General features: G+C 37.2%; 1 protein-coding gene across 2 annotated transcripts in view; it reads right to left on the bottom strand.

Annotated features, from left to right (window-relative positions):
- Positions 1-26,858, bottom strand: part of LOC144592614 (tyrosine-protein kinase Yes) — a 45,892-nt gene that overhangs the window by 7,346 nt on the left and 11,688 nt on the right. Inside the window, exons 2-10 of one of the 2 annotated variants that reach the window (XM_078397288.1) lie at positions 16,075-16,347; positions 14,613-14,712; positions 12,519-12,617; positions 11,051-11,154; positions 8,972-9,121; positions 8,242-8,397; positions 5,891-6,070; positions 4,831-4,907; positions 3,901-4,054 (exon numbers count right to left, since the gene is read on the bottom strand). In XM_078397288.1, coding sequence (XP_078253414.1) covers positions 3,901-4,054; positions 4,831-4,907; positions 5,891-6,070; positions 8,242-8,397; positions 8,972-9,121; positions 11,051-11,154; positions 12,519-12,617; positions 14,613-14,712; positions 16,075-16,339 — 1,285 coding nt within the window. In that variant the 5' untranslated portion in view covers positions 16,340-16,347. The remainder of the gene's footprint in view (positions 1-3,900; positions 4,055-4,830; positions 4,908-5,890; positions 6,071-8,241; positions 8,398-8,971; positions 9,122-11,050; positions 11,155-12,518; positions 12,618-14,612; positions 14,713-16,074; positions 16,348-26,858) is intronic. The other variant, XM_078397289.1, reaches the window with a different exon arrangement.

Genomic DNA, 26,858 nt, shown 5'->3' with positions numbered 1-26,858 from the left:
TTAATTCCCTGTCTTTCCCATTGTCTATATGTTTTATCCATAATAGCTGGTTTAAATACCGGGTTATTCACTATTGGTGTTGATGAAGATAAGTTTCTTAATTTTAAATTTAATTTTATTTGTTTCCAAATTCAAATTATATTGTGTATAATTGGATTCTTCTTATATAATATATTATTCAATTTTATCGGGGAGAAGAGGATCGCTCCTAAATCATAAGGCAGACAATCCTCTTTTTCCATTCTTATCCATTCCATCTGTTGAGAAGGACACTCCAACCAATAAATAATATTCTTAATATGCACTGCCCAATAATAATATAAAAAATTAGGCAGTGCAAGTCCCCCTACATCTTTAGGTTTACACAAATGATTTCTTTTAATTCTATGTGCTTTGTAGTCCCATATAAAATTAGTAATATTTGACTCTAGTTTTTAAAAAAAATATTTTGGTATATATATTGGTATGGATTGAAATAAATATAATATTTGTGGTAGCACTATCATTTTGATAGCATTTATTCTGCCAATTAATGATAGTGGGAGCGTTTTCCAAAATATAATCAAAGCGTTCAATTTATTTAACAGAGGACTAAAATTAGCGTTAAATAATGATTTATATCTTCTGGTAACTTGAATACCTAAATACTTAAATTTTTCCGTTGCAATTTTAAATGGAAATTTTAATAGATGATTCGCTTTCTGAGGATGTAATGACATAATTTCACTTTTATTCCAATTTATTCTGTATCCAGAAAAGGAGCCAAATTCCTCTATTACATTTAATACGTTCGGGATACTCGTTTTTGAATTTGTAATATATAAAAGTATATCATCCGCGTATAATGAAATTTTATTATTAGAGTCCTTAGTATTGTATCCATGAAGATTCGGATGAGTTCTTATCCTTTCCGCCAGTGGCTCTATCATAAGGGCAAATAGCAGGGGTGATAAAACACATCCCTGCCTATTGCCCCGTGATAATTGGAATTTTTGAGACAACGTATTATTAGTTAATATTCTTGCTGTTGGTTTATCGTATAATAATTTTACCCATCTAATAAAATTATCTCCTATATTAAATTTTTGGAGTACTATGTATAAATACTGCCACTCTACCTGATCAAATGCTTTTTCTGCGTCCAAAGATATAACTGCTAAGTCTTCCTTTTCCCCTTTATGTGAATACATTATATTATAAAGTCGTCTCAAATTATTAAATGATTGTCTTTTGGGTATAAACCCCGTTTGGTCCTGATTTATCAATTTATTAATATATTTGCTCAATCTTCTTGCTAAAATCTTTGCTAAAATTTTTTGGTCTGTATTTAACAGTGCTATAGCTCTATACGAGCCCGGATCTTCTAAATCTTTATCTTTTTTTGGTATAAGCATAATTGTGGATTCTGCTAAAGTTTCTGGTAATTTCTTATCGGTAAAAGCGTACCTGTATAATTTAAGTAATCGTGGGGCCATTAACTCCTGAAATCTTTTATAAAATTCATTATTAAAACCATCAGGCCCTGGAGTCTTCCCATTTTTCAATTCTTTTATTGTTTCTCTTATTTCTTCACTTGTAATCTGGGTTCCTAATTCCTCTTGTTCTAAGATATCCAATTTTGGCAAGTTACACTTATCTAAAAAATTTATAATTTTATTGTCTTCAATGTTAGTTTTAGATGTATATAAATTTTGATAAAATTGAGCAAACCTTTTGTTAATGTCCTTAGGTAAAGTTAATAGTTCCCCGTTCTCTGATTTGATTTTACTAATTGTTTTTTCCTTTTCTTGTTTCTTCAATTGTCGTGCTAGAAGTTTATGTGGTTTATCCCCAAATTCAAATTGTACTTGTTTTGTGATCTGAAATAATCTTATTACTCTTGCCGATAATATTCGATTAAGTTTAAATTTCAGTAATGTTATCTTATTATGTTTATCTATTGTTGGGTCTTTTGCGTTTCCTAATTCTAATAATTTAATTTCCTTTTCTAACGTCCCTTGTTCTGTCCTGTTTTTTTTATTTAGAAAACTTTGATACGAAATTATAACTCCACGAATGAAAGCCTTAAAAGATTCCCATAATAAAGATGGTGAAATCCCTGGTGTCTCATTTATTTCAAAAAAAAATTTCATTTGTTGTTTTAAATACTCATAACCTTGTGGGTCGTTAGCTATTTGTGTGTTAAATCTCCAAAAAAAATTTGTACCTGGCATTCCCTCAAGTTTTAAAGTAAAAGTCAGCGGGGAGTGATCAGAAATAATACTATTGTGGTATTTAGAATTAATCGTATATGGTATTAGTTTTGAGTCCACTAAAAAATAATCAATTCTTGAATAGGTTTTGTGTACTGATGAGTAAAACGAATATTCCCTTCCAGTTGGGTTAGCTATTCTCCATACATCTATTATATTAGTATTTTTTATATAAGTATTTAAGAATTCGCTAGACTTGGATTTAGCACTACCCTTCCTAAATTTTGTTGATTTGTCTAAATATGAATCTATAACACAGTTAAAATCCCCCCCTAATATTATATTTTGAAAATTATACTCATCTATTTGATCCATAATTTTCTTAAAAAATTGGGGATTATCAAAGTTTGGAGCGTAAATATTTATCAAAGTGAGTGGCGTGGAATAAATTTCTCCCGCCACTATCGTGTATCTTCCTTCTTTATCAGATATTGTATTCTTTAATATAAACGGTATACCTTTCCGAATAATAATAGCCGTTCCTCTAGCTTTAGCAGTAAATGACGAATGATACATTTGGCCTATCCAATTTGCTCTAAATCTCATCTGTGTTTGTAGTTTCGTATGCGTTTCTTGCAGGAACGCTATATCCACCTTCAAAGATTTTAAATGGGCCATAATTTTGCCCCTTTTAATTGGATCATTCGCACCCCTAATATTCCAACTACAAAATGTGACTCCTCCATTCTCTTTATTGTCCTGCATTATAAATAAGTTTTAGTAATTTTATTTCCTGTGGTGTAATTAGGTACCTCAGCCTTTTGTGTATGTGGGTATCATCCCACACTTCTGACATTATTTTACCTCTCCTCCGTATATTGAACCTCCATAAGAAGAAGAAAAAGATGTGTTGAAAAATAGTGATGAAAACAAGAAAAATAATTAAATAAGCCACATAAAAGTAAATGCTACAACCAAAAAAAAAAAAAACACGTGATTTTAAGGTATCAAAAAGGTGATACCCTAAATACAAGAAGCCATCTATGATGGCTAAAAATTGATAGACCTCCGTAGATGGAATTATACATTGAGTTCAGCCACCTGAATACTATAGAATTTATAACTACAAGCCGTTTCCTCTGACTATATCTTAATCTTTCTTAATATATCTAAGGGACTCCTTAATCCTTAATATTTCAAGTGTTCTCATTTCTACCCCAATTTTAAACCTTCTGTGTTACTTGCTCGGTATCCCCGAGTCCTACAATTCAAAAACCTGAGAACACCTGCCCTGTCTCTGTCCAAATATACAGTATTCATCAATACCTTGATTACCAGCCTGTTTCAAGGGTTACGTTTCTTATCTTAAATACAAGTTGATACTTTAGTTATATAGGGTTTTAGTTAAGACCACATCTGGAGTACCGAGAACTTGAGATTACTGAATAAAAATAAGGGATTCCCCATTTTGGAGACAAGGTATTTTTCCCCTCCAAAGTGCTGTATGTCTTTGAATATTTAAAAGTAGTAGATAGATGGTACATAGTAGATGGATGTGTGATAAGCAAGGAAGTGAATGGTTACTATAATTATTTAGGATGCAGAGTTGAGGTTAGATTATTCCATATTTTATCGAATAGTTGAGTGGTAGACTTTTGTTCCTAGTTCATATGCACAAATATTTTAATACAGAATTAGCAAACTTTACCTTGTCTTGCTGTATACTCATTGTCTTCAATCAACCGTGCTAAGCCAAAGTCTGCTATTTTACACACAAGATTATCACCCACAAGGATGTTGGCTGCTCTTAGGTCTCTGTGGATGTAGTTCATTCGCTCAATATACGCCATGCCATCAGCAATCTTATTAAACATAAAAGTACAACACATATAAGAACCCATTTTTAAATATAATCTTAATCAACTATACCAAGTGGTTTCAATGTTGAAGACAATTCATTTTAAGTAAGAAAACCAATGTGTTTCAGTAAAATTCAGTGATTGCTACCTGTAGGAATTAAAGCACTGAGACACACTTTTACTATTCAAAGTACTATAGTTATAAAAAATAATTCAATGTGGTAACTTTAAAAAGAGCCACGATGCAATTCAATCTTTACTGGGCATACAGTAAATACGATTCAAACAATAATGGGACTCTCATGAAAGTAGATGCCCATGTTACATCCCAGTTTTTGCTAATATTCAAATGTGAGCTTCAACAGGTGTCAGAATTGCAATATATAAAACTGTCTAGATTGCATGTCCAGGACAGAGCAGAAATAACAGCGTGCTGTTTCAAGAAATCCCAAATTATATCAGTGTAGATGCATAACGTACAACAAAATGAACATTTTACTTAATCACCAAATTTAATTGACACCCCATCATGAATTTGGAATTACAGACTCAAATTACTTTCAATAGACAACGTGCAGCTGCCCAATGCATTTGTTTTGGTTTAAAATGTGTCTTGATAAAACGGCAACTAAACTGGATGGAGCTTTCTAATTTAGTTGCATTAGAGAATCAAACCTGTAATATTTACATGTGCACATCCAGAGAACTACTGTTACCTCCAACAGTTCAGTGCACTTTCAGTTCAGTCTCCGATTAAATAATTTTGTGTTTTTACTCACTTGTGCAGCCATATCGACAAGTTGAGGAAGTTTCAGAGATTTCCCATCACCTTCCTTTACAAAATCCAGTAAACTTCCTGTTGCAAGAAACAAAATTAATATTGTTCATTCGCACCATTTTAAAAAAAAAATTGCTCAGGACTGGCCCTTTAATTTCCAGCCCTAATCTCTAGAATTCCCTCCAAAAATCTGTCTTTCCTCTTTGAAAATAAATATAAGTTGTACCTAGTGTACGTAAGATCGTGTAAATGCGTGTGGATTGCTGGTTGGTTTGGTCTGGGTGGGCCGAAGGGCCCGTTTCTGCGCTGTATCCCAAAACTAATTACACTATAATATCCAAGTGCATTCTACACCAATATTTCAGGAGCAATTAATCAACAATATTGACAATCTTGTTTAAAAAGTTCAATTTGCTCAGTTTTACTCTGTGTAACACTTGAAAGAATTTCTATTTCTTGATCTTTTTTTTAACCTTGAGGTAATTTCTCTTCTTTGATGCATTATTGAGCTAGATAACTCAACTCTCTAAGATTGTAGGTAGACACAAAATGTTGGAGTAACTCAGCGGGTCAGACAGCATCTCGGGAGAGAAGGAATGGGTGACGCTTCAGGTCGAGACCCTTCTTCAGGCAATCTCAGATTGTATTTTTGAACTCTTCTTTTGACCCACCTCATATTCTTCCCTCAACCAACATCAAAGATTATTCGATGTGCACAGTGCACTGATTTTTTTCCCCCCTATAAATGCAAATTCTTTCCCTTAACTTTTGATGTCCACTGCAAAATTCTTATTGGTGACTAGTTTAAATATCAAATGCAGAAATATTTTGTTTCTGTCAAATTCAGATTCTACACACCTACAAATATTACTAGGCGATAGAAACATTTATTCAAACTTAAAAATTGAAACGGAATAAAAATCTGCAAACCAAAAAAAAAATTGCATGATACGATAAATCCAATGTGCTCAATTGGAAATTTAAAAAAAAATTAATATGCAATAGCACATGTACAATTGCCATAGCAGTTTTACACAAAAACCATTTTTCATAGATCTAACCTTTTGCCATGTATTCTGTTACAATGTAAATTGGCTCTTCTGAAACAACAGCGTACAGCGGTACAAGTTTATCATGTCGCAATCTCTTCATAATTTGGGCTTCTTGCAAAAAAGCTTCTGGAGACATGGTACCAGGTTTTAGTGTTTTAATTGCCACTTTTGTTGTGCCATTCCAAGTTCCTGAAAAGATAAAAGATAATATGCAATTCAGCAGCAGTCATTTTTTATTTCCCCCAACTTAACACCTGAAATAGTCCCCTTTGTATGAATAAAACTGACCTGAGATTTCAAATCATATATTTTATTATTAACCATAAAACAAAAAAAAGAGTGAAAGAACTTCAAACAAAATGCTGGAGTAATTCAGCATCTCTGGAGAAAAATAGGCGATGGTTTGGGTCGAAGTCCTTGGGAAGTGCTCTATTTATGGGAATAAATAATTGCTTGGCTCTGCTGTAGAGATATGATGGAACCTTTGATGTTCGGGTCAGCCACAGAATTGCATAGCATGAAAATGAGCTATCTCGTCCATGGTCATGGGCATCCTTTGCATTAAGTATTAAGTCCATCCCCCTGCAATTGGTTTGTAGCCTCTTTGCCCAAGTGATTCAATTGCTCAACCAGTCATTTCAAAGTGACTCTGCTTCAATCACTTTCTCAGGTAATGCTCTCCAGATACATACTACTTGCTGGGTGAAGGTCCTCCTCATTCCCCTTCTAAATCCCATCTATACCCCTCATAACTTTGTGTTTAAATCACGCCTCTGGTCTGGGGACAACAGACCAAGCTTCTACAGTATCTCCTCCAAACTGAACTGCTCCATCCCAGGCAACTTCCTGGTGTATCTGCCATGCACCATTGCCAGCCCTATCAAATGCTTCCTGCAGCGTGGTGACCAGAACTGCTTGCAGCACTCTTAGGTGAGGTCTGACCAGTTTTATAAAGTTACTGTGTCTCCTTCTGTATTGAACACCCCAACCAATGAAGGCCTGTGTCTATTATGCCTTCCTAACCTCATCTTCAAGGTCCCCTTTCCCCTCAAAACCAAGTCCCTACTATTTGTGGCTTATGTCCAAGTCTCATTCGTACTTCCACCTCACTTTTTTGCCATTTTCAGCCAATTTTACCAACGCATCGATACATCTCTACAGCCCAGGACTGTCCTCCACCTTTCAACAACTCTGCCAATCATCTGTAATCTAACTGATTCACATCCAAGATATTCACGAATATTACAAACACCAAGGGTGCAGCATCGATCCGTATGGAGGAACACTATTAGTTACGGACATCCAATTGCAAAAACAACCCTCTAACAATCACTCTCCATCTCCCATTGATAAGTCAATTTCGGGTTTGCCAACTTGTCCTGGATCTGATGGGGCCTAACATTTTCAACCAGTCTCCTGTGTGAATCACATCTACTGTTCTGCCCTAATCGTACACCTTAATACCTCTTCAAAGAATTTAATCAAATTGGTAAGGATCTGCCCTTGGCAACAGCATGTTGGCTGTTTCTGAACTAGTCCAGTGTCTTCCCAACCACTGATGGCAGGCTCATGGGTCTATTGTTCCGTGTTGCCCTTCTTGAAAAGGGGAAAGGGGTTACAGTTGTCCAGTCATCATATGGACTGGGTGAATAACTTCCCTGTCAACAAAAGCCTTTTCTCTCTAAGAACCCGCGGTTACCTTTCACTTAATTTAATGCACTGACTTTATTCACCTATCAGAATCAAGCGAATGGCTGAACAGCAAGAGATATGGTTATAATAGTGTATTGATCTTATTGAATAGTGAAACAGACATGACTATGAATGACTAATGTGCCAATTTCTTATGTTCTTATGAATGAATGCTTATTACCACTGAGATAATTGACAGTCATTATCAAATCACACCTTACTCTGATGTAAGCAATTTAGTCATATACAGCATGTAAATATGTCCTTCGGCCAACGTCCATGCTGATCAAGATGCCCCATCTGCACTAGTCCCATCTGCCTGAGTTTGCCCCATATCCCTCCCAACCTTCCCCTTCCATAGGGATGGCTAAAAATAAAAATCAATGAAAATCCTATCCATTTTGAAATGAAATTTTAATTTACACTATAAAACTGTAAAATAAGCGGAACTGACGACTTATTCAGAATAGTGATTCTTGGCATTTGGCATCAGAATCTCAGCTCATTGTTCAAGTTTGTTTATTTAAACAGTGACTAATAATTATTTTGAAAATTGGGTATCTTCAAAAAGGCAAAGATAAGAAAAACTAATGCTTATCCTGACAGGTTGTAATTACCATGGTCTCACTAATTTTAACAGGTATACATGCCTTCCCCTATAAACTTACCCATCCACACTTCGCCAAAACAACCTTGTCCAAGTTTAATTTCCAGACGCAAGGAATCTCGAGGAATCTCCCACGCATCTTTAGCTAGTCCCTGGGTTTGTGGTTTCACAGTAGGACACACAGTAGTTAATCTATGGCACAAGCCATCTGCATGATCTAAAGAAATTAATAAATTATAAAATGTACTAAAGATAACAAAGTGCAAAACACAGTAACGTGGAATGAAACTGACAAATACTTCATAATGTTAAAATCCATTAATTTTTTACAATTTTGAATTTGATGGAACTTTATTTGCTGTTTCTCAATTCTTTACAGTTTAGTCACATGGCTGAGAGATTAGATTAAAACAAACTTGCTTTTCGTAGGTAACATTAGAATTATGAAATTCCCCAATTAAATCTTTTATCATTACAATGAAACAGCTATTATAACTAAGCCATGCTCTGATATATTTGAAAATTGTGTTCTAATCTACAGGAATAACATATGCTTCAATTGCATATGTTTCATCAAACATTAGTAATAGAAAGAGGATCTGTATTAACATTAACTCATGCAATGTTATTTACTTTTCCACTTGCAATTATAGGCAAGTATACTTTGGCTCAAGTATAGGCTTACATGTTGAATTAATTGTGGTTCTGTGCTTGCATTTAGATCTCTCATCATTTTTCAAATAAGGTATGCATTTCTGAAATTCCAATCATCAAATTCTTTTGGAGAGTACCTGTGTAGTGTTTCACCAGCTTCTGTAGCGACTCGAACTGTGCTCGAGTTGTAATATAATAACCACCACTGTCCAGCTTTCTGATTTTGTAGTGTTTGACATTGTCAGTTTTTACATCATCCCAATCTCTTATCGAAAGAGAATATGCACCTGAAAGAAATTTAGAGCATTTGAAATTTGTAAATTTTCTTCATTCATGTCTCAGATGTCTAATTGGCATCTACCTTTGCCAATCAAAGTAATAAAATATTTTTATGTCCCCTCGAAACTTATAGAAACATATGAAAATTATATAGGGACTGGACAAGGTAGACGCAGGAAAAATGTTCCCAACGTTGGGAGAGTCCAGATCCAGGGGCCACAGTCTAAGAATAAAGGGGAGGCCATTTAAAACTGAGATGAGAAGAAACTTTTCACCCAGAGAGTTGTGAATTTGTGAAATTCTCTGCCACAGAAGGCAGTGGAGGCCAATTCACTGGATGAATTTAAAAGAGAGTTAGATAGAGCTCTAGGGGCTAGCGGAATCAAGGGATATGGGGAGATGGCAGGCACGGTTTACTGATTGTGGATTATCAGCCATGATCACAATGAATGGCGGTGTAGGCTCAAAGGGCCAAATGGCCTCCTCCTGCACCTATTTTCTATGTTTTCTAATATATCAGTTCCCTTTGAATGTCAATGTCAGCCCAGAGGGACACAAAAACACAGGCAGATCTAAACGTAATGCAACAGCACATATTTTCCCTTTCCAATTTTGCACCTTCCCAATTTGCTGCCAGCAAACAATTGAAGGCATTCACCAGACATGCAGTCACTTGCTCCCCAAGCTTTTACTTGGTAGATCTTTGTTCGCATCAATTGATTGTAGAAACTCCCTGTACATCCTACTGCCCCTCCTTTGCAAATCACAATCAGAAACATATTGCTCTTAAGAAGTGCTCATGCAGTACAAATATAACATTGCTCAGTTTAATATAATACCAAAATATTACATGGATATATAACTTAGTACCAATACAAGTTGGAATTCTCTTGTACCAGTTTATATTTATAATAATTGTATCCTAGTTATCGTTGCCTCCTACTCATGTTTTTGTTAAGACGGTTGGCTAGGCTGCGATATTATATGTTCAATGTTAAAAGATTGGGACTTTTACATTACTTTTACGTAACGTAGAACTAATGCGAATGGGTGTTCGATGGTTGACGTGGACTCAGAGGGCCAAAGGGCCCGTTTCCATGTTGTACCTTTCAACCAATCTCGGGCCCCAGGGAGCAAAGGTAGGAGGGGGAGGGGAGAATAGCATTAAGTGACGTGCTGAATCACTTTAAACTTCACAAAAGTAGAGATGTCGGTGTGTCTTCTTTGTGTTTACATCTATACACTGGACCCAGGAGTGGTCAGAGATATTAACACTCAGGAATTTGAAGTTGGTAACTCTATCCACCGCCAATCCACTGATTAAAATTGGCACGCAGTACCAATTTTAAACCTTGCTATCGTAGGGGTTCCCTTTTAGTCAACACTGTGAAGTTCTTTAAAATGTTATAACATCCTGAACATTTGTACTTAGCCATCTATGGCAGTACAATGGAGAAGTATTTCTTCAAAAGCATCTTTATTCATTCAAAATGATCAATTATCTAAATGTTTGCCACCGGTCATCTCTAGTTATCTTTTAATCTATTTGTTATCTTTTAATACAGTTTTTTTTACATACAATACCCCCCCCCCCCCCCCAGTTGATTTTAAATTTGAAACCCAATTTCCGACCTATTCCCATTCCTTTTGAGTTCAATACAAAATTCTTTCAATATTAAAATAATTTCCATTAATTTTTAAAGATTAGTAACTGTTAACTATTCCCCTGTCTGCAGTCTATGAACTTCTGTCTGCAGTCTATGAGTTTCCCTCACTTGCACAATTAAAGCCCCCCATAATTACAGCATTTTCCTTATTACAGGCATCTCCAATGACAATTTAATCACTACTTGTTTCACCAAAGCTTATGCATTAGTACAGGGCATCTGCGTTATTTGCCTTATTGAGTTTATTAAGCTTATTAAAATTGTTCCGACCTTTTGTGGTTTCACTCTCTCGAACCAAGAACGTGCCACGTGGATTTCCTGTATGTAACAGCAATCGCTCGGCATCCTTACGGCCCATTTTACCAAAATACCATCTACAAACAAGTCATAAGATGAATAAAGAGCACTTTCAGTATTACTGATTTAACTAGAAAATTCAATGTACAAAATCCTTGAAACATGCAAGGATGAGAATAGTTTGCATGGGGACATGGCATCATCATGGATTTGCAAAAAAATAGAATGAGTTAATGGTGGCTTGCAAAATGCATTAAAAGCAAATTTAACAACCAGGCGCTTGAACAAAACTCTTGTCTTGTGTTTACTTAAACCAATTCTCAGAGAATGTCACAATTGAGATCGGGTTTTGATAAATCCCAGCTGTAATCAGGCAACTGAACCATCCTATTACCAACTAGAGAGTGGTTCTGAACTACTATCTACCTCATTGGAGACTCTCAGACTATCTTTAATCAGACTTCACTGGCCTTTATCTTGCACTAAACATTATTCCCTTTATCCTGTATCTGGACACTGTGAACGGCTTGATTGTAATCATGTATAGTCCTTTCATTGACTAGAAACCACGCAACAAAAAAGCTTTTCACTGTACTTTGGTACACGTGACAATAAACCTAACCATGTTCCCTAAAGAACAATTATTCTCAATTGCATCTGGAGTAGTGATACCACTCAAAAGCAAAGGAGGGAATTGACAGAATTTACAAGACAATGAGTTTCCTGTATGCCCAGTCCAAAGTCGATTAAATGGTGTACAAGGAAATAACTTTGGACTAGGATTCAAACTTTACTGCTGTTAACTTCTGTAATCTAAACAAAATTACAAGATAACATAGTTATCATACTGGGATATTAGAAGGGCTATTAGAAGGCCCCATAAACATTTTAGAACAAAACTAGGAACTGTTGGGCAGCAGTGGCACAATGGTAGAGCAGCTGCCTCATAACACCCGACACCCAGGTTTGATCTTGACTATGGGCGCTGTCTGTGTGGAGTTTGTACGTTCTCCATGACAGCGTGGGTTTTCGCTGGGTGTTCCGGTTTCCTCACACGTTCCAAAGTGTGCAGGTTTGCAAGTTAATTGGCTTCTGTAAATTGCCCCTAGTGTGCAGGATATCAAAGTGGGATAACATAGAACCAGGGTGGTCGATGGTCAGCGTGGACACAGTAGGCCGAAGGGCCCATTTCCATGCTGCTCTAAACTTTAAAAACAAGGCAGGCAAAACTAAATTATTAAACAATAGTACTTAAGTTAAGTTTGTAATATGTATTGCATCAGCAGAAAGGATTTGGCATGTTGGTTGAAAAGTTTATGCCAAATAAATATGCGAAGAAGAAATTTAAAAAGAGACGCAGAGCTTGCAGCAGACAACCAAAGGAGAAATTTCAGACATCTACATTAACTTCCCATAAGACTTAAAATAAAAAAGGACTTACTCTTCTGCTTGGATGGAATCGGCTGGAGCCACATAATTGCTAGGAATGTAACCTTTCTTTCCTGTAGTGATAGATCGAGCTTCCCACCAGTCACCTTCCCTGAAGATCACAAAAGCAATAAGTATTCTAAATTATTAAACTGATCTAGTCACACAATCAGGGATACATTTCCATAAAACCAAACCAAAATATTCAAATTGCATTAAAAAAAAATGAACATGGAGAACAACATAGATTTATGTAGAACTTTATTTTTCAACCAGCAATCTCAATTTGTCTGTGTTTAACAACTCACTTTACGGTGCTATTTAAAAAAAAATATGGCACCAATTTATATTTGTGGGTGTGTAGGTGTTAGTTGAGGGGCAAATGCTGACAAGAGAATTGTTTCATCTGTGAGTTGAGTTAAACAAAGACCCATGTCTTTAAGAAGGGAGAGATTGAACTTTTTTCCATCTTCCATCACAGTGAGGAATGCGGAGGAGTCACTGTGGTGGATGTTCATGTTAAAATGTATTTTGTGTGTTCCGTTGCTTTTTATTTGTATGACTCTATGGCAAATCAAATTCCTCGTATGTTGCAAAACATACTTGGCTAATAAAGTATGATTATGATTATGTCACAGCCCATTCCAGCACCGAGATTCCACACAGGCCTTGAGGCAAAACACGGAACTTTCCTCATTTTTCTGCAGACATGTAATTCTCCCATGTTTGGCTCCTGTCTAACATGATTTACCCCCCAAATGATTTACTTCACCTGCCCAATATATGGCTTGTGCCCGGTGGTCCATTCTCCAACCCTGGTTTGGTCTTGATAATGGGCATTACATTTTCCTCTTGAAGCTCCAAACAGACACAAATCATATTTGCAGCTATAGACATACATGGGGATGGTCTCCAGCATATTGTTGTAATGATCAACATAGGACGCAGAGCAAAAAAACTGACTGCTTGATGTACTAATTGGGTCAGGCAGCATCCGTGGAGAGCAATGGACAGATGATGTTTCAGATGGTGACTCCTTCAGTTTAAGAAAGTACTTTGACCTGACACGTCAACTGTCCATTTCCCTCTACAGATGCTGCCTGACCTGTTGATTGTCTCCAGCCGTCTGTTTTTGGCTCAATATTCCAGCAACTGCAGTCTTTTGCATTTCCCGTCATAGCACCCAATTTCGTGTGTTAGAAATTTTGGACAATCATGCTCAGAATGACCACTGTGCAGTCCAAATTGCAAACATTCAGTGGAGGAAAGAACTGCAAATGCTGGCTTAAATCGAAGGTAGACACAAAATGCTGGAGTAACTCAGCAGCTCAGGCAGCATCTCTGGAGAGAAGGAATGGGTGATGTTTCGGGTTGAGACCCATCAGTCTGAAGAAGGGTCTTGACCCGAAATGTTACCCATTCCTTCTCTCCAGAGATGTTGCAAACTTTCAGATCAGATTTGTTGCATAATTCTTTACCTTTGGAAATCAACTAAATATATTTAAAATTTAAATATTTATGTATATTTGCATAATGCAAAGTTCAACTTGATGCAATTTTAGACAAATTGAAATAAATTATGCAGCTACAAATGGCTATAAGTATTCTGGTGTGATGTATAAAAATGTACATGAAGATAAAATGGCAATCAGAAAAATCTGAGTCTCAAGTCTTAGCAATTCCATGATTTAAAATGTCTTGTTGATTAATTCCTCCTGCACTCTTTTAGCACATTTTTCATATGAAGAACATGTATCTAGATTCAAAGTTAACTACAATATAAACTGTTTGTAGTTAATTTTGGATACAGTCTATACAATCTGCATTCAAAGAGGTCACAGCAGGGCGTGACTATGGAAAATATTCATATAATTTAGTCTTTCATTTCACTAATTTCGTTTCACAAGCCACACAAAGGAAGCCAATCTCGGGGGTGCTTATATGTTTTTGTACACTGGAGTAATATCAGGAAATCCTTAGGGTTTGATCATCCAAAGTTTGTTAAAAAATATTATCTTTAAATTTGCGCAGAAAGAAATCAACTACAGAAATAAACTACAGAATGCAAATAAAATATCACTATTTTCCAACAGTCCATAATACTCACGTATTATTTATGATCTGAAATCTTTCACCCTTTTTGAAAGATAGATCTTCCGTTGTTCTTGCTTCATAATCATACAAGGCCACAAAAATAGTTACGCCACCTTCAAAAAAACATATATACTAGTTACTACCTTTTCTGTGTTTAAGTTTTTCCCATTTTTAACAGTTTAAAGCAAAACCCCACTTCTGAACCCCATTAACCTTTATGTTGTGTAGCGATTAATAGTTCATGTTGATAAAAAAGTTATACAAGTATGTTAGTAAGTTTGTAAAAACCTACTTTATAAGAATGATCATAGTCACAATAAATTATTATAAAGGAAACCATTTATAATATTTATCTGAATTGATTGGAAGAACCATTCGGTCTAATCCCATCTCTCAGCACTTGATTCATGGTCCTGCATGCTACGACTCTTCAAGAACACATGCAAGTATCTTTGAAATGCGATTAAAGTTTCGACCATAAGAATTATAGAACAGAAAATTGCAGCACAGGATATCTGTGGCGCAGATGATGCCAAGATTAACTCTCATCTGCCTGCATAAATCCTTCTCTCCATCCTTGCATATCCATGTGTCTATCTCAAAAGACTCTTTGTTTACAGCAACATTTTGAAGAGTTAAAGCCAAGTGATGAACTATTTGACAAAACCTGAAGCTAATTTGGAAGGCTGCAACTCGAGATCACCAAGCCAGAATCTTAAACGGTTGAAGATTGGACCACAAGATTGTAGTTCTGCCTTTAGCAAAGAACAACATGCTGTGGAAGATTGTGCAATTATCTATTTTAACAGTGACAATTATAGAAGGGGCAGAGTTTGAACAATGACAAACTTCTCACAAGCAAAGGTCATGTTGAGATAAATACGGTCAATTAGATACAAGACTGTGTTGCAACAGAGCTGAAAATAGGCAAGAAGGTGTGTTTAAACCAGTAAAGCAGCAGCAAATATGAATGTCATTGTTCCATTCGTGCAAATGAGTTTCAACTTCTGGAGAGAGATGACAAAGGGGAAGAATTTGGCGGAGAATTTGAAATTAAATCTTAACACTAAATTGCCAGTGCCATGGGAAATGGGGAGTAATGCGATGTTAGAGGATTGATTAGTCCATGGCTTCCCGATGAACTTTAAGCCTTAGTAGGATCTGAAATGAGGATGAGAATTATCAAATCTGCAATGGACATAGGAACCTGACCAGAAAGACTAATGAGTGGGAGCAGTATGGAATAAGATTCTTGCAATTATCCCAAGATAATTTTCTTCATTCCATCGTCATAATTTGGTTTTACTGTTACTCACATTAAGTCTCAGTATCCAGATAGTATCGGTGTAACTTTAGAAGCTTTAAAAAATGTAGAAACTTTAAAAACGTTACCTCTTTAATTATTTCTCTATTGTTAGGCATTTAGCATGAACATAAAAAGGTCAATATACACTAAGGCTTGTGTTGCTACTCACCTGTAACACCACTTGCATAATGGGTCGGAACAATACTAAATGACGATGAAGCACCTCCAAATGGTGCCATACCAGCTGACCCACCAAAAGGTGTAATGGAATGTTTGTTGAAGTTACCAGATTGTCCCTTTGATGCTGGTGATTGTGTCAGTTGGGTGGGATCCGGACCATACTGAGTAATATTTGCAGCGACGGTTCCAGTAGTGTCACCTGGTTTATACTTCATTGCTGGCTCTTTGTCCTCCTTGCTCTTTATGCAACCCATGACTGAAGCTGCAAACAAAAGAAACTGTAAGTGTACCCTGTTAAACTAAACTGCCTTTAAACATTAAATATATGATCTGAACAAAGCGCATAGAGCAAGAAACTGAAAAGGCAAAATCTTCATGTGGATAATAAAAAGTGCATCATTCTGTTTATACATTGTTACAAAAACAGAATTCTAGCTTAAAATGAAATTAAATGGATTGGATAAAAGAATATGCAACATTAAACCTGCACCATGTAAATATTAGACAACAGAGGAATTATTTACTTTGCTTCCCCACCACCCTAGAGTTTGGGCGGCACGGTGGCGCAGCGGTAGAGTTGCTGCTTTACAGCGAATGCAGCGCCGGAGACTCAGGTTCGATCCTGACTACGGGTGCTGCACTGTAAGGAGTTTGTACGTTCTCCCCGTGACCTGCGTGGGTTTTCTCCGAGATCTTCGGTTTCCTCCCACACTCCAAAGACGTACAGGTATGTAGGTTAATTGGCTGGGTAAATGTAAAAATTGTCCCTAGTGGGTGTAGGATAGTGTTAATGTGCGGGGATCGCTGGGCGGCACGGACTTGGAGGGCCGAAAAGGCCTGTTTCCGGCTGTATATATATGATATGATATGATGATATGACAACAGTGATTGATGAGCATTACAACGAGAGAACAATGTTGAGAACATAGCTGATGATTGTGCATCAGATTAGGTCAATTTATGCCAAGAAATAAGGAACCAAGGTTAAATGGCATAATTAACCAAGAAAGTGCAGAAAAAATGTGTTTGTGAGCAGATATTTTGTTTTCTAAATAGAAAGGAATACATAAAACCTTAAAATAGAAATACTTCTTACATGTGGAAAGTTACATTAGAAATTCCAAATGGTACTATTGTACCATGTTGGATCAGATGATCCCCTAAACATTTTTCATAAAACCGCTTCAGTCCCCAAAACACAAAGCATGTTAAGAAATAAACGGAACTGAAAGAAATTAAAACTAAAGAAAACTACTTCAATTGATTTCAATATTTTCTACCGCCATTTTTAGAAATCGTATAATTCATCTATAGAAACTTAACAGGCCAAAATTGCACATTAATGCCATGATAACTGCTCCAGATATATTTAAGGATTTGGCTTACGTTTTGGGTCGAGACCCTTCTTCAGTCTGAATGAAGGGTCTCCACCCAAAACGCCACCATTCCTTCTCTCCAGAGATGCTGCCTGTCCCGCTGAGTTACTCCAGCATTTTGAGTCTACCTTCGATTTAAACCAACATCTGCAGTTCTTTCCTGCATATTTGAGGATATGATGTTTAATACCAAAAATCCCCAATGATTTTGATTACAAAGGATTACAGATAATCTTAACCACATATGGCAAATATCCTGAAGCACTTCCTATACAAATTATGTTGAAATGCAATTCAAATGTTATATAATGTAAGTAATTGTAACAGTTTACAAACAGCAAGAGCAAAACTAATGATTGTTTTGATGTTGCTGATTATGGAGGAAACACTGCAGGATAACGGTAGAACAGTTAAGGGCCTGTCCCACTTAGGCGATCTTTTTGGCGATTGCCGGCCGGCGACTGTCAAAGTCGTAGCAGATCGCCGAACTTTTCTTTTACCCGACGACAATGACCACGACCATGCCGAGTCAGGTCGAGATTACAGCGGCTTCGGAAACATCGCGAAATTCCCACGCTGTCAATGCTTCTCCGGTGTCCTAATTTTTGCTGAAATCACTGGCAAGTCGGTAAGTACTTGAGAGTTTTGAACTATAACACCTTGTATGGGTTACTTAAAAACAAAGCTTCACTGTAACAAGGAATAAACCGGATTTACTTCCAATTTACTAATAGCTGTATTAATTTGTTTTTATTTTAAAGTGGTTAAGTGGATTTTTGTGAAAAGTGTGTGGGCATTCTTTGAAAATGTACGGGAGATGCATATTTTGTTTCTGGGTTGCATATCTGGGTTGGGAGCTCACTTTAAATGTAATGGCCAAAAACATCGCGAAAATTCCCACGCTTACCTGACCGTCAAACTGTCACCTCCAATCTACCTGTCAAATGTCCTGACGGTAAATAAATTGGTTAAACACAAGCATTTTATGGTATTTTGAAATGACTACTTATTTTAATATTATGTTCTTCTAAATGTATCTTAAGAGAACCTATCAAACCTGGGGACAGCATGCGACAGCGCCCGCAATAAGCTACGATGCCTGGCGCCAAGCCAGCGGTCGCCGAGAGATTTCAAACCGTTTGATTTCTCGGTGATGCGCCGAGATCCACTACGATCTATGGAAGACTCCTCACGATCATGCCCGCGACACCCCGGCGAACGTTCGGCGACAGTGTAGTCGCCGGCAGTCGCCTTAAAATCACCTAAGTGGGACAGGCCCTTAAATTTCCTTGAAAGTTAAATATTTCTATTGCTGGAAATCTGAAAATGGAGAATCCTGGAAATTTCCAACAACTAAGATAGCATTTGCAGTTATTGTTAACCTGTAGTAATCGACTGGAAAAGTTGTGTTTCTTTCCACAAATGCTACCTGACATACTGACTCAGTTGACCAGGGAAAAATATTCCATCTACCCTATCTATGACCCTCATAACTTTATAAACCTCTATGGTCATCCATCACTAGTGGGAAGAAAAAACACAGTTTCAATAATATGTTGGATCTTCCAACCCAATGCGAGGGCTAATGGTGAATGTTTGCCTGTATTTTCCAGTGAAAGGCCTACTTTCCAGCACTGGCATGACCAACCTGCCATTTGGATTTCAATTCCTCTTATATTCAAATAATGCAGTGTAAACGTCTGCAGACTTAATCACTCTCAAACCAGGAAATCTAACCCGAGCCTGCAATCAGTATAAACGCAACAAACACAGCAGTCTCCACTCAAATGCAATTGAGGTATTTCCACTGCTGAAAAGAAATGCTTATTTTACAAATTATGTCAGTTTTCGTGCCTTAATTTATCATGTGTTTTCACTACCTTGATTGTGTTAACTGCACAAGTCACAATGCAACTCTCTAATCACTTTGGTTAGGCCACATTTGGAATATTGAGTGCAGTTCTGGCACCCCATTACAGGAAGAACGTGGATACTTTGGAGAGCGATGTGTAAGAAGTTCAGCAGAATGCTGTCTGGTTTAGGTGGTATTAGGTACAAAGAGGTTAGTCGAACTTGGATTGCTTTCTCTAGAATGCCAGAGGTTGAGGCATCTGAGTGAAGTATATAGAATTATGAAATGCATAGATAGGGTAGACAGTAAGAAGCTTTTTTTTTCCCCAGTGTAGAAATGTCAAAGGCAAGAGGGCATAGCTTTAAAGTATGAGTGATAAAGTTTAAAGGAGATGCGCGGGTCAACTTTTTTTTTTTACACAGACGATGCTAAGCACGTTAAGCGGACGGTGGTGGAGGGAGATACGAAAGCAGCATTTAAGAGGCCTTTAAATAGAAACATAGAAAATAGGTGCAGGAGGAGACCATTTGGCCCTTCGAGCCAGCAACGCCATTCATTGTGATCATCCACAATCAGTAACCTGTGCCTGCCTTCCCCCCATATCCTTTGATTCCACAAGCCCCTAGAGCTTTAGATAAGCATGTGAATATGGGAGGGAATGGAGGGATATTAATCATGTTTGACAGATGAGATTAGTTTTTATGATGTTTGGCAGAGACATTGTGGGCTGAAGGGCTTGTTCCTGTGCTGTGGTTTTTTTTAGTTCTATAAAACCATTTTTGATTTTAATTTTGTTTAAAAACAGGTGAGAAATGCATGTACAATCAAAAAATTCAAACATTTAACGGCCCTGCTGATAATCGCAGCTGGGTGAGCCTAGGGTTTGGACTTAAATTGGCCGCCCCCAGCTGTTTTGTGAGCACAGCAGGCTGCTTGTGTTTAACCACCCCAACACTCCACTGCTTGGGGTAATAAGTAATGAAACCTCATTGCCTGACACTTGGTCAAGTCCGTGCTTGAATGTGTATGTGGGAATGGCTGCTTCATTAGGAACAGATGTGAATGGAATGGAATCCAATCAGAGACCACTAGTCTGCTGCATTTATGATGGAAAATAATCGATGGCGACAGCTGAAGACGGTGGAGATAAAGGACACTGTCCTGAGGAATTACTGTCGCGATGTGAAGCCAATCATATTGGACACAAAAAAAGAAAATATGGAAAATCACAGCAGGCCAAGTAGGTTCCATGGAAAGACAAACTGCCAAAGTGGCTGCGACCCACTTCATCAGAACGGATTTGAAACCTTTTGATTTTATTTTATCTCTACTGACTTTGTGCTCTGCAATGTATTATATAAATAGCCAAATTACATAAATGAATGAATTAGGAGCAGTCCACTTGAATGCTTCAGGTGTTCCATCATTAATAAGATCATAGCTGATTTAAGTACAAGCTCAGCTTCGCATTCCACTGACCCATTGTATACTTTCATTCACTTGCTTATCAATATCCATCGGCTTCTGCCTTAATATTGAGAGATTCTTCTTCCAGCACCCTTGGAGAAGAAAATGGGTGACTCCTTAATGATATCAGATGATCTTTCAATTTGAACAGTGGCCCCTCAGTCTAAATTCTCCCCCAAGGATGAACATTCTCCACACATCCACCCAGTCAAGAACTCCCAAAATCTTGTATTTCCAACAAGACAAATTCACTCTTCTAAACTCGGGGGGGGGGGGGGGGGCAAGTTTAGACTTCCCAACCTTTTCTTAAAAGAGCACCTACCAAATCAAGTTAAGTGGAGTTTATTGTCACCAGCACACGTATGGGGAGGTACAGGGACAATGAATATCTTGCTTGCAGGAACACTGTCTAAATGTCTCCTAAAGGGTGCTGTTTTACATGAATCCCATTCAACAGCATCAGTTTCTTGTTGGTAGGTTAGTTGGCTACAGTATTAGCCATAATATGGAGGTGAGTGTTAGAACCTTAGTTGATGGGAATGTGGGTGGAAACAATGGGATTACTGAGAATTAATATAAATGGGAGTTTGGCATGGACCTAGTGGGTCAAAGAATCTGTTTGTGCACTGTATTACTCTATGACTCTTGACAACTCCCAACTGTACAGGAAGGAAGACCTTTATTGGACTGAAGATAGACACAAAATGCTGGAGTAGCTCAGCGAGACAGGCAGCATCCCTGGAGAGAAGGAATGGGTGACGTTCCAGGTCGAGACCCTTCCTCAGACCCCTGGGTTGTGGGATTGCTTAGCTGCTAAACAATAGATACCATTGATTGCAGCAAATTCAAGCTTGCCACTTTATTTTTAAATGTATTTATGGCTGCATCCAGTTGCTCTTTGGGAACAAGGATTGGTTCCCTGGCTCAACTGTATATTGAGGAATACAATATACCAGAAGGCCAAAGATTATGATGGAATACCATTCTGTTGCTGTACCAGAGTATCTCTTCTGACCAGCAACATCCACATTCTTTGAACACATAAATGAAAAATGAATGTATTCTTGCCTAGATGACACAAAAAACTGGACTAACTCAGTGGGACAGGCAGCATCTCCAGAGAGAAGGAATGGGTGATGGTTCGGGTTGAGACCCTTCTTACACATTCTTGCCAAGAGTATATTCTGTAACCTTGCTACCCTTGGTGTTTCAATTGAACATTGAGGGTGATTTTTTTAGCTGTGGGAGAGTGGACAACAGGATTTTTGTTTCTATGCTCATATTTCACATGACACCACAAGATTCATGGGGTCTGGAATGAATGTTGAGGAGTGCTCTGGTTATTTTCTCTTAGTTACGCATCGTCAAGTTGCTAACTGTTGACAGTGGAAATATATCTTCCTTTTCACCAGAGATATCAATAAGAAATTGATATAAAATTAAAAATGTGAAAGATTTTCAACCAAATGAGCATGGAGTTTTGAACGCACAACCCAAAAGTGCAGTGAACAAACATTTGAAAAAAGCTGCAATGGATAATTGTGAAGTATTGTGCTTAGTTCTGGTCACCCTGGTCCAGGAAAGATGCTATTAAGCTGGAAAAAGTACAGAGAAGATATGAGACAAATTGTCAGGACTCAAGGGCCTTAGCTATGGCGAGAGACTGTGCATGCTTGGACTTTATTTTGTGGAGTGCATGAGACTTAGCAGTGATCTTTCAGAATGCATAAAATCACAAGAGGAATAGATAAGAGTGAATGCAAATAATATGTTTCCCAGATTAGTTGAATTAAGAACAAAAGGATTTTGGCATGGATTTAAAGTGAGAGAGTAAAGATTTTTTATAGGAACCCAACTTTTTCCAAGAGGGTGGTAGCTATATGGAGCAAATTGCCATAGATAGTAGTTGAGGTAGGTACAATAACAATAATTAAAAGACATTTGGAGATGGAAAATGGATAGAAAGTTTGAATAGTTATGGGCCAAATGAGGGTAAATGGAACTAGCTTAGATAGGACGGGTTGGACTTAAAAAAGGGCCTGTTTCTGTACTATATCACTATGTCCATGATGCAATAATAAGAAAAATAATTAAATCAATACACAAGAGACTGCAGATGCTTAAAGCTTGAGCAAAAAGCAAAGCACTAGAGGAACCTAGCACGTCAGGTCGAATCTGTGGAGGAAATGAATGTTTTGGGTCAGGGTTCTTCATCATTCTGCAGAAATTGACCCCTTTGCAGTCTAAAAAAGGGTCCCACCCTGAAACATTGACTGTCCATTTCCATTCATGACCTGTTCCGCTCAATTCCTCCAACATTTTGATTTGTGCTCAAGTAAAGAGTTAATTTTTTGGGCCAACATGAACAGGACGAAGCTGAATGGTTACTTCTAAAATTCTAAAAGTGAAGTGGGATACTGAGGAAAATATACTGAACTTTCACCTGGGCTTGACAAACTTCAGACAGCTGCAACGTACATCTCATTTTTCTGTCAGCTGTTTGAAATTCAAAGTAGGTCCTTTTCATTTCCAAGCCACAACAGCTGACAAAAAGGTTAACCCCAACTGTGGTCTCAATAGAATAAAAAGCTTAAATGCCTCAAATTTTGCATTGGTTTGGCATCACTTGATTGCAGAAGAGGGCTGTAGTTAATAGTTCAACTTCATTTTCTGCTGCAGGAAGTCAAGCAGTAAAAAATATAACTCATGGCTCTGTTTGACGTTGTTAATTGATGTGGCTGTTTGCATTGATAGGCATAAAGGGAGAAACAATTGGTGTACCTTTTATGATAAGCATCATGCTCTTGTAATATAATTCTATGCACTCTTTTTCATTTCCAATTTTAAAAAGTTCTAATAATCATACTTGAAGAAATGCCAGTATTTTCAAGGTTATCAGATGTTTAATCCAACTTTTAAGTTTTATTGCATTCTCCCAACATGAATGAGGCAGGGTAGTTAAGCATTGAAATCATTTTCTCCAGAATTTATTGCTGGCTATTAAGAATTAAACTCCATCTGTTGGTAATTTAGCTAGTTGGTGTACACACGTATGAATGTGCGTGCATTTGTACGTGCACTTGTGGATTTCTTTCCATTATAATATTTTAACTTTTTCAAAGATTTTATCTGATTACCTCAGGACCACCTATAAGATATATTAAGCTTCAGACTTTTTTTTGATTAAAATGAAATGAAAAAGGACAAAAGCAGCTAAGTCCAGAAAAAAATATGCTGACCCAGACATATTTAGTTTAACATTTACTTTAAGCCATCCTTTGAATATTTAATCTAGTACTGGAAATAATAGTAACAATTACCAATGAACACTTTGTACTGTCCCACAACTAAATTACAATACCATAGCTACTTTGTAAACACAAAGCAACTACATACCAAGTTACTTGCAAGGTCAGCTGGCTTTTTCCAGAAATTTACTTACAGAACACAATGACATTTGAAAGATTGAAATATTTTAGGATATTTACTGAAGTTTACAATGCTAATAAAGATGCATATTGCTACATTGCATCCAACCAATTCTAATTAAATGTTGCATATTTATACCAGTTTTTCTTTTTATAAAAAGAGAGACCTATCACATGTCACTAAACAACTGTTAAAAAGAAAATACATAATTTCAACTTGGAACTGATGCTATGTGATTAACTAATGCTTCCCGTATGACCTTGCTTTGTTGGCAATGGAACACAATAAAGAAAAGCAAAATTGTCTTCCACCAGAAGTATTTACATTTTGAATTACTTATAATGTTTGTATCGAATAGAGTGATTTAAAAAAAATAAACTAAGTGCAATTCATAACTTGACAATTATCTGAACTCAAGATGACAAGACCAAACATCTGTGGTAACAAATGTTTAAATTATTGGATGGAAAAAAAATCAAAGATACAAGAATTTAAGTTGGCAAGGATTTAACCTGGGTGCAATGGAGTTGGGCAAGTATAAAATAATTCTCCAACAGCAAAGTGCTACATAATTATCAATGTACCCAAACGTCTGAAACTGTCAAAGCTTGATTGCATCCTACCAGAATGACTTTCCACAAGTTTTAGGTTACATAGAAACATAGAAAATAGGTGCAGGAGTAGGCCATGCGGCCCTTCGAGCCGAATGGCCTACTCCTGCACCTATTTTCTATGTTTCTATGTTTCAGAATGACTTTCCACATGTTTTAGGTTAAATTATGAGTTGAGTTTAGTTTGGGATAACGTGCACTGAGGTACAGTGAACAACTTCTGTTGAGTGCTGAAAGTCAGCGGAAAGAAAATAGATGATAACAATCGAGCCATCCACAGTGTACAGATACATGATAGAGGGAATAATGTGAATAATGTTCAGTGCAAAATAAAGGCAAAATAAAGTCTGATCAAAGATAATCCGAGGGTCTCCAAAGAGGTAGATAGTAGTTCAGGACTGAGAGTTGCAAAGCTCTCAATCTCAAGAAGGGTCTCAATCCGAGACATCACCCATACCTTCAGCAAGACTGGTTCCACCAAGATGCAGGACAAAATGCCACAGGAGACCTTTCTTCCCTGTGGCTATCAAACTTTACAACTCCGCCCCCTTCTGTCGTGGGGTAGACTGAGACTGCCCCCCCCCCCCTCCAATTTTGCACATCCCCAAGCTATTCCACTCGTCACTTTAATTTCATGTTTCATGTATTTTGTGTTTTTATGACTGTTGGCAAATCAATTTCCCTCCTAGGATAAATAAATTTCTATTGTATTGCATTGTATTCCCTCTCCACAGAGATGTTGCCTGTCCCGCTCAGTTATTTGGGCATTTTGTGCTTATCTTCGATGTAAACCAGCATCTGGAGTTCCTTCATACACAATAGTTCAGGACTGCTCTCTAGTAGTTGGTAGGATGGTTCAGTTGCCTGATAACAGCTGGGAAGAACCTGTCCCTGAATCTGGAGGAGTGCATTTTCACACTTCTATATCTTTTGTAGGATGGGAGAAAGGGGAGAAGAGGGAGTGGTCAGGGTGCGACTCGTCCTTGATTATGCTGGTGTATAAAATACACAATGATTGCATGTGTAAATCACAATGACTGTATCTGGGAGTAGACACCAGAATCTCTAACCAAAATTTTGGCTGATATGTTTAAATAACAAAATTCTGGCTAGAAATTCTGATGTCTACTTCCACAGTCATAGTGATGTTTTAATTTAATCTTAAATGAATTATCTTTGAATAATTTAAACACTTTATGGAGTGCTTCTAAAATATACGATTCGCATATTTCAGATATTCAATGTTGTCACATCAAAGTAATGCAACTGCTTATTGCAGCTGACTTTACTATAAAGTAGTGCCCTCCATAATGTTTGGGACAAAGACCTATCATTTATTTATTTGCCTCTGTACTCCACAGTTTGAGATTTGTAATAGAAAAAAAATCATATGTGCTTAAAGTGCACATTGTCAGATTTTATACATTTTGTGTTCACCACGTAGAAATTACAGCAGTGTTTATACATAGTTCCCCCATTTCAGGGCACCATAATGTTTGGGACACAGCAATGTCATGTAAATGAAAGTAGTCATGATTAGTATTTTGTTGCATATCTTTTGCATGCAATGACTGCTTGAAGTCTGTAATTCCCGGACATCACCAATTGCTGGGTGTCTTCTCTGGTGATGCTCTGCCAGGCATGTACTGCAGCCATCTTTATCTTATGCTTGTTTTGGGGGTTAGTCCCCTTCAGTTTTCTCTTCAGCCTATAAAAGGCATGCTCAATTGGGTTCAGATCTGGTGTTTGACGTGGCTACTCATCAATGAAGATAAGTGAGCCAGTACCTTCAGCAGCCATACATGCCCAGGCCATAACACGCCCACCACTGTGTTTCACAGATGAGGTGGTATGCTTTGTATCTTGCAGTTCCTTCTTTCCTCCATACTTTGCTCTTGCCATCACTCTGATAGAAGTTAATTTTCATCTCATCCAATTTTTCCAGATCCGTGGTTGCTCTTTTAAGTACTTCTTGGCAAACCAACCTGGCCATCCTATTTTTGCGGCTAACCAGTGGTTTACATTTTGCAGTGTAGCC

This window comes from Rhinoraja longicauda, chromosome 4 (assembly GCF_053455715.1).
Source record: "Rhinoraja longicauda isolate Sanriku21f chromosome 4, sRhiLon1.1, whole genome shotgun sequence".
NCBI lineage: Eukaryota > Metazoa > Chordata > Chondrichthyes > Rajiformes > Arhynchobatidae > Rhinoraja > Rhinoraja longicauda.
The sequence above is the reverse complement of the archived record's forward strand: the minus strand, read 5'-3'. Positions and strand labels throughout refer to the sequence as shown.